This window comes from Limulus polyphemus, unplaced genomic scaffold (assembly GCF_000517525.1).
Source record: "Limulus polyphemus unplaced genomic scaffold, Limulus_polyphemus-2.1.2 Scaffold4598, whole genome shotgun sequence".
Lineage (NCBI taxonomy): Eukaryota > Metazoa > Arthropoda > Merostomata > Xiphosura > Limulidae > Limulus > Limulus polyphemus.
Genome location: NW_013670208.1, coordinates 51,328 through 60,921, shown reverse-complemented (window position 1 = coordinate 60,921; position 9,594 = coordinate 51,328). Strand labels below are relative to the sequence as shown.

The 9,594-nt window shown below is 32.2% G+C and overlaps 1 protein-coding gene across 1 annotated transcript in view; it reads left to right on the top strand.

Annotated features, from left to right (window-relative positions):
- The first annotated feature begins 6,464 nt into the window (after nucleotides 1-6,464).
- LOC106471398 (receptor expression-enhancing protein 1-like) overlaps nucleotides 6,465-9,594 on the top strand; it is a 20,390-nt gene continuing 17,260 nt past the window's right edge. Inside the window, exon 1 of the mRNA XM_013931994.2 lies at nucleotides 6,465-6,682. Coding sequence (XP_013787448.1) covers nucleotides 6,651-6,682 — 32 coding nt within the window. The 5' untranslated portion in view covers nucleotides 6,465-6,650. The remainder of the gene's footprint in view (nucleotides 6,683-9,594) is intronic.

Here is a 9,594-nt window from a genome sequence, read left to right as displayed (position 1 = left end):
ATTGCAACACTTTATGTACACAGTTTTACTCTCCACCTGTGTATTGCAACACTTTATGTACACAGTTTTACTCTCCACCTGTTTATTGCAACACTTTATGTACACAGTTTTACTCTCCACCTGTGTATTGCAACACTTTATGTACACAGTTTTACTTTCCACCTGTTTAGTGCAACACTTTATGTACACAGTTTTACTCTCCACCTGTTTATTGCAACACTTTATGTACACAGTTTTACTCTCCACCTGTTTAGTGCAACACTTTATGTACACAGTTTTACTCTCCACCTGTGTATTACTACGTTTTTTATGCAGAACTTTAGTTCCTATCTGTATTGTTAATTCATCCTTTAGCTATACATGACAACAGTTCTTTGTATTCGGTTTCAATAGCTGTGGGCTCCTAGGAATAAATGTTTTTGTCCATGAGGATAACGAATTGTTAGCTTATTATTAGTAAGAAGAAAGACGGTATTGTTTCTGAACATCGCAGCTGTTATGTAAATTTCCACCTTTTAATGTTGGGTTTCTTGGTATGTAGACGCGTTTATTAGCCGCACGCGAGCCTGTGATATGACTAGCTTACAAGGATCACTAAAACATTTTTGAATCAATGTCTGTAACTATTTCAGCTGAGAAGACCATCCGCAGGAGATGGAGGTGGAGCCGTCTCTCACATATATTCCATTTACTTTACCTTGCACCTTTGTGTGCTTGGGTTCTAATTATTCAAGCTGTGTTGATAATTGATATTTTTCATATTACTAAAAGAAATTTATAAATATATTTTTTTTTAAATCCGGAATTATTTTCCTTAATATATATATATACTCGAATTAATTAGTATTAATAATCCAGCAATAAGTGATTATACTGGCAACATTTATACTGCAGTACTACAGTTGAGAACACTTCTATATCAAATCCAAAGCACATTATTTAGATTTAAACATTAAGATAATCTATACTATTATTCTGCTTGTTTGTATGTACGACCGTTATGCTTTCTGACGGAGAACCCGCTGCATAAGCATGCGTAGTTTGAATGTTTCCCCTAGTAAAACTGCGCATGAGCATTATTCACTCGACGACAAACAGTCTGCCTGCGGCAGAGAGCTGCAAAGCTCAATGATCACGTCGCTACAGTTGTTGTATGAAACAAGAAGTAACAACAAAAGGGGAATGTAAATATACTTTACTGACCATTTTGTACAATAGAATATTAAAAACTTATCAAAGTTTTTAAAAAAGGTTTGACGTTAGGTCGTAGAATAACATTATAAGTTTATTTATCGATAGTATTAAGTACAGTAAAGTTTAGTCCTAACTAAACTAAAGTACAAAAAAAAAAAAAACCTACACAGGTTACAGTGTTAATTTATCTCTTTATCGAACTTAGGCCTAACATAAGTTAAAGTTTTATAAAGTACGGCCTATATACAAGTGAATTTACACATTTCGTTGTCTACGATTACAATTCGTTTGTATTGTTCTAGAAATGTTATATTTAAAGAAGTACCGTTACGATAAAGATACTAATTTGGCCGGAAATGTTTTGCGGGTCTCTGCTAGTCAATAATTACTGTAATAAAAAATGATTTCCCATTTCAAATTTTTGGACTTTCCTCTCCAAACAGTAATGTACCAAAAAATGCCATACAGAGTATTATAGATTCGCAGCCTCTTAGGTATTGTAGAGTATGTAATAATGTACAGTTCTTAATATCTAACATAAATATATTTGTACAAACCTGATTTTTAATGGCTTTGATGAAAAAAAACAACAACCTTGATTAAATATTTTAACTTTTAATAAATATAAAAATTATTTATATAAACTTGAAAATAATGATTTACACAAAATTATGTACAATAAGAATAATTTCTAAAGTTTATTGTTAAGGAAATAATTTGAATTACTTATTGGACATTTCATGTCTTATGTAGGTGGACTAATATAATTATATCACATTCCCTATATAAGACCTGCTACTGTATGGATCTCTTTAAAACCATTGAAGATCCAGATAGAAGGATGGGATCTATACTAATAATTTAGGTTGTACTTACTATAGTAATACCTTAACATCTTGGTATTTATGGCGCTGGAATGCTATCTTCAAGGAGAGTTTTCTTGTCTCCCCCATTGATGTCTTTTATTCTATTATTTCTTTCTGTTTATTATTATTATTATTTTATTTTTATGAACAACCACCTTCCCACATCTGGCTGCAGACAACGAATGGTGGTAAAGGTGTGGGACGTTGTGGACTAGAGCATCCACATCTGGCTACAGACAACGAAGGATAGTAAAGGTGTGGGACGTTGCGGACTAGAGCACCCACATCTGGCTACAGACAACGAAGGATAGTAAAGGTGTGGGGCGTTGTGGACTAGAGCATCCACATCTGGCTACAGACAACGAAGGATAGTAAAGGTGTGGGACGTTGCGGACTAGAGCACCCACATCTGCTCCATTTTTTTCTTAAGCATGTGAGGCCGACGAAGTTGAGGTTAAACTGAAAATACCATGTACCCCCCCAACGCAATGTGAGGCTTACTTCCGACAGTACGTCAAAAAAACCAGAGCATAAGAACCCACCTGTTGATTTGTTCCCCGGAGTTGGGTGTTTGTTTTTTGGGTATGATGGATAAGATTCGCTCTATCCTTCTTTTTGATGTATTCTCTTCTTTTTTTTTATTTTTAGCTTTCCTAAACATATATACACACTTCAGTTTTATGTTTATATGACCTTATGTATATGTATGTACATGTAAATATATATATAACCCAGTTAGTATTTATATAACTCTGTACCTGTATATGCAGTTCTTTGTAACTGAAACGCCTTTCTCTGTGTCCTTGGAAAAATGCAATCTGAATGAGGTCGATTACTTTTGTTTCTTGTTCTCCTTTAACACCTGAAGTATAGCCAATGTTGTCCTTTAACTGTGATAGACGGACAGATCTCGAAGTTGCTGTATTATTCTAAGTATGAACACTAGCTGTATTGTGAAATCCTAGGGCGAGAAAGACACAGAACCTTCTTAAACTGAATGTTACACCAAACAAAGCGTCGTTCAGCACCTCGGTAAACATGTTTTAAAGGTCAAAACAACAGCGTTGTAGCAGCTGAAAGTGGAAATAAATTATCGTAACTGTCACAAACCCACCAAACTGTTCTCTTCAATAGTTTGAGCATGCGCCGATCAGCACGATTGATCTTAGCTTGTTCAAATTGAAATAAAAGTAACACCTCTGACGTCATCAGCGTATTTAGAATAAAAACCCCTACTGCTACTCGACAAGGGTCAAAATGACTCACCTCTTATGATTTGTAGTGAAACTGCTGTTCCTTTGTTTTTCCTTGACTTCACTAACACAATTAAACTTTGATAGGCCAATTTCGAACGAAGTTGAAGACTCGTAGTAAATATAACGATTGTTATTAAGAGACAAGTACTGATTAAGGATCGTAGATAGACGTAAAATACTTGAGACTTTCATAAAAATAATTTTTCATCATTTGACTTTTCTCATAAAAATATCTTTCTGAAGAGAATTTTTAAACATTTGGTGATAATGTGTTGTTGTTTTTTGTACTAAGTTTCGGAACTTGTTTCGAGGAGAGCATTACACATGTGTAAGTATAAAAATGTGTGTTTGTTTGTTTATTGTTAAACTCAAAGCTACGCAGTGGGCTATCTGTGCTGTGTCCACCATGAGTATCGAAACCCGGTTTTTAGCGTTGTAATCCTTCAGACTTATCGTTCAGCCATTGGGGGCAAATAAAAATATTCTGTAACAACAATGTCCTCATTATTATTATGTTATTGTTGTTTCAACTGTGTATTTGAGAACAACTTTTATTTAAACTAGCATAAAATATTTGCACTTCATTGTGGGGTTCATAGCCTCCTTACAATTCACAGAGGCCCCAATGTACCGATTAAGTTCCTTTATTATTTCTAAATGCTTCTATAGCTACCCCAAAAGTGCTTTTCGGACACTCGCTAGTGGTACTTGAGCACGTGTGCTATGTTTGGGCCCGTTAGTTACTGAGTGGGGGGGGGGGGGGGGGGGGGGTAGTGTCAACACAGTTTCACAAATGGTACCCCCGGGATCTCAGAGGGACCAGAATCCTAAAGTCCGATGCCATATTCGAATTCAGAGACCTTGTTTATCTTCTTTTAGACTTCCATCATGCCTAGATGATCTCCTTCCGTGGTAGGGGGGAGGGAGGCTGTCATATATATATATAATGATATTTTTCTGAGCCACCTGCCAAGTTTGGTATCACTAGCTTCAAAACTGTGGGAGGAGTTCGCGGACAAACAAATAAATAAATCCACAAACATGCTTTGTGAATTGAATATACGATATGATATAAAACTATACTCGACCATTAAAGATTCCCTTTTGTCTCAAATCGAACATCATTGATATTTTGAACAATCTTTACAGGTGAGGTACACAGTCAATTTATTTTTACAAAGTTTGATATACTGTTTATTTCAAAGTTTCATAATTTGTACAAAATAAGATAGATCTAGCGAATTTTATCATTTTCAGTTTGCACTTTGCTGCCATCTGTTGACTTTAATAACAATTATAACAAATAGGATAATTTTGCGTAGTTTTTGGTTTACATTTATGTTATCACTAAAGAAACTAGCAATCATCTATTTTTATTCAAAATTTAATTATAGAATAAAAAAAATACCAATAATAACTCCATTATCGTTATCTAGTAGTCGTAGCAGTTCATAGATGGCAGAAAAGCAATGAAACTTATTTAGAATTTAGGCAGATCCCTATTTATTGCAGCTTTAACATGAATTTTCCATGCATAGATCTCGATCTTTGTAATATAGGCCACAAGCCTTTCTATAACCTAACGGCTTAAATAAAAGAAAACAAAAAGTTTGTTCTGTAGAATTTTTTATATAGCATAAAATAAGCGGATCGCGTAAAGTATTAAAAGAAAGGAATACACATCTCCTTCACTGCTTAATAACTACGTCAATAAAGTTTTGTGTAAGGAAATAGTTTGGCAAGAAATTAAATACATTGGTGACTGATTCACTTATGAATTTCAAGTTGGCTATCACTTTCTTCTGTCATAGTTATAAAACATTGTTTTTTGGTTAGAATCTCAGTAGAAATGTAGTTACGTTAATGTAAAATATATACAGTTGAAAACTGGTTATAGACTCGCATAAAACACTATAAACAAAATATGAACAAGTTTTAATTGTGTTAACAATTCTCTGTTTGTTAAAATTACTTGCGATATGTATGATACTTAATTACATGTATTCAAGTTTCCGCCAGAGGAGGTACACGTTTTTGAAATTTATTGTCTTAAATGAAAAGCTACTAACGCTCTTATTTTTCCCAGTATTTCTCAGGATGGGCCATTGTACAAGCAATATACACAGTTCAAACTATTGATGATTTTATAAGTAACAGAAAGCAATATTTTCTATTAATAAGACCAGTATGTGTTTATATTGAAAGTTGTTTATATAAGAAACAGTTTTTTTTTCGTTTTTTTCTGATGCCAAGGTCATTTATACTGTGCCAATGAGTTCGATAACCCACTATTTATTTAATTACATTAGAATTAGTGATAACCTACTAAACGAATATTATTTTTAATAGTAGTAGTAAATTTCTGTTTCAGCACAAATGAAACTGTAATACAACAAAAAAAAATACGTATTTCTAGGTAGAACATTAGATATTTACTGAATAATCCAACTTGCTGAAAACACATTATCTTTGATAAATTAGTGAATATCTTTCGACTACACCACTAAAACTTTTGTGAAAATGAACTGTACGAAAACCATTGTAGAAAAATCAATACATATATTAATTAGAAAACCATTTTAAAACGTGGAACGAAATAATGTTCTTCAAGTAAAAATATTTTTTTTAAAACTTAATTAGTTAATCATTAAACAAAATAATGTGCACGAATTATGAGGATTAACCCGTTTCGTTCGTCCACCACCAGTTGGGAACGCGCGGCCTTTTGAAAAATTAGAGAAGTATGTAAAATTATGAAAAATGTAAATAAATTCAACATTTGTATTATAGTTTTACTTAAATAATTAGTTTTCCTAAATATTAAGTACTTTAAAATCCTAAGTTTTTGCAAATAAAAATATTATCATAAATAATCATGTTTATCTTTTTTATTTCGGAAGGATACGAAACGAATAGTTTACAAGCAAAATAGTTAACGAAAATTATATTGGAAATATTTAGCGTTTCATTAGTTTCTACTTACGAATAATATAGCCATATAGGTAAAATTATATATATAATTAAGTAATACGCATAAAAAAGACAACAACTATAAATTATATTATTCAAAGCTCCGCCCATTCTGGAAAGAACAGCCCCTTAGACAATATTCTGGACACCACATGGCAACAAACTTGAAATATTCAGAGCGACAATGACGTCAGTACAGAAGATGGCGTGCTTCTACTGCTATTCAAAAATCTAGATAAGCACTGGACTGTAGTATTGATACGTGGTAGTACTAACTTTAGAGATAGTTATTTAATTGAGAATATTAGGATAAAGTCGTAGCCAATGTTTAAGTTGTTTTTCGCGCACGTAGGAGTTTATCAAGATGGTTTCTGCAGTTATTTCCCGCCTTGTTATGTAAGTCAACTTAGGCCTATTCATTGTTCTAACTTCTAGTGTTCCAGAACTTCTAAGTTTTAGGTTTTATTAATCTGAAACTTAAGTAAGACTTAGTTTTCATTTTTCAGAGTAGCGATTAACGCTTAATACAGTAATGCATTTTTTTAAAACTTTATGTCTAGATTCGAATTGTGGACTAGGTATTAACTATTATTCATTTTATTCACATTCCAATGATAAACTAAGTAATGCATTGCCATTAGTAATGGGGCCAGTCTAAAACTTAAAAGTAAAACAACGTAGTTTGATATAAGTTAATGTATTTAAATTTCGAACAATCTACATACCAACTTTGCAATATTATATAAAACATTGAACAAATATAACACTAATGTTGAGCGATATGTAATAACCCACTGAATGTGAACTACGCTTATCGTGGTAAACACCTAACTTGGCTTAGTTAGTGTGCCTAATTTTATAACTATCATGTTAACCTATACATATAAACCACAGTGTGATCTGTGTGTAACATGGGAAATGTGTATTGCGATTAAATGTACTTCAACTGACATAAAAACTATTTAATAAAAATCTTGAATGTGTAGTCATACATATACTGGTAGACCACGGCTGTCCACAGGGACTCGTGCGGCTTCGGCATCCTGTGTTGGTATTAATCAAAATGTTTCTATTTATTTTAATAGTTAATAAAGAAATGGCTTGATATACTGCAGTTCATCAGTAGTTGAACCATTATTATAGGACAAGTTTACACTTATCACCAAATATGTTGGTTTCGTAACTTATAAATCAAGATGTATGTATAATGCGATTGTTGTATTGTTACATAGTTGTTTTTATATAATATAAGTGCTTGTCTTGAGATGCTCCAAGTTTGTAAGCAGGTGAGTTGAGTTTAAACACATTAAGCATTTTGGATATTGTGTTTTATATATTGTTTATCATGATTCTTGGAATGTGAAGTTTGTATGTGAATGGTTTGATTTAAGCACATTAAGCTGTGTTAAGTATTTTCTACATTACATATTGTAGACTGTCCTGACTAATGTATGACTGATTATATTTTATGAAAACGTTTTTCCAGTAATAACACTAATACTTTTGTAAGACAACAGCATTTCTTCAAATAAGGAAAAAAATAAAAAATTACATTTCAGTGACACAATTTAAAAAAAATACTAAAAACCAATCGCACTACATAAATAAATCTACTTAGGTTAACATTAGTTTTTTTATTATTAGGCCTATTTTATGGTAGTGTACTTCCAGTGTTCTATAATATTTAAAGCTTTAACTTTAGGGCAAGCCTAGAAGGCTTAAAGGGCTCTGTAATAACATTTTTTGTAGGGTCTACCTAATCACTAAAAAATACAAAAACACTTTCAAAACCAAAAAACAAACAAAAACAATTTCATAGGTAGAATTTATAAAATAAATCTCTTTAGAGTAAATATGAGTGTTTTGGTATGAAACTTGATTATTTTTATAGGTGTTATTTATTGAATCTCAAAGAGGTGTTTATTAAACCATTACAGGAAAGACATGCTAATAGCATTGGCTCTGTATGTAATGGATAGGTACAAAATAGTAAATTAATAAATGAACAAATAAAAAAAGAGATGCATAGTTCATGTGGAAGGTCTTAAAAATAGTTTTTGTTTCATGTTAAGTACTTTAAATGTATTCAACTTTCAAGTCATGCAACAAGGAGGGGCTTTTTATCGTGTCCCACCCCAAAAAATTGATTAAAGTTTTTAAATAGAAACCCATTTTCTGGTAACTTACATTCTCTGTAATATTATTTCTCAAGTCGATTCAAGTAATTTTTTAAGCTGAAATATATAAGAATAAAAAGAGGTTAATATCTCGTGAGACAAAATATAGAAAATGGCATCCATGGAATCCCATTCTGTTAAATTTTGGATGAACAGTGGCTTCCAAAGTTTTGTTGGCATCCCACATCTGTGTTCAAACTCAAGAAACACATCTTTGCAGCAGTAAAATCATAAAAATGTTTATTTAATGTGGTAATTTGTTTTTCTTTTGCAACTGCAAGAAAAGTAGCAGAAGTGTTACACAGTATAGAGTGAATTAAGATAGAGGGGGGGGGGATCTCAAAGTTGATAATGATAGATATATGGAATCCAAAGAAAAACTATTTCTGTCCTACATGCTGTTTCTAGTGTGTTGGAGTAAAAAATACTAAATCCTCTACAAGTGTGTAGAGATGCTGTTCAAAGTTAGAAACAAGTTGAGGCTAAAAGATAAAACTTGAATATTCCCTTACATGCTATATGTATGTACTGCTGATATAGTTTGAATCTGTTATTTCTGCTTAGTTAGATTTTTGTAAGTTAAAAATGTTTCACTTAAATGTATCTATATAAATATAAACAACCTGAATTTTATATATATATCTTTAAAGGAGAGATAAAACTTGTACAGAATGTAAAGGAATCCTACAGACATTAGAAAAGTTCCAGTTGTAGTGTGTCATGCAGAAATCTGGTTTACTGACCAGGCTGAAGAGAATCCTTCTTATGAAAACTGGTTCACTCTTGTTACATGTACTTTGTTCTGACCTAATTCAGGTCACCACTAAACTATCTGGAACATTAGTGTGATATTCGTCTTGAGATGTTGTTTTAGAGCTACATACAAATCACCTAATCTGTGATTAGTTTATGTTACTTATTTTTAAAGAAAAAAACAATTATGAATGGTCCAAAGTGATAATTTGAAAATAGTTCGAAGAAAGATATATTACTCCATGTCTGTATAAACTGTTGAACCAATAGAAGGCATGTGTAAGATGTTTTAACTGGGTCTTTTGGTTAAAGTAACTAATTTCACACTGGACCAATAGAAGGCATGTGTAATGTTAGTATAGTGATAGATCAAGATCT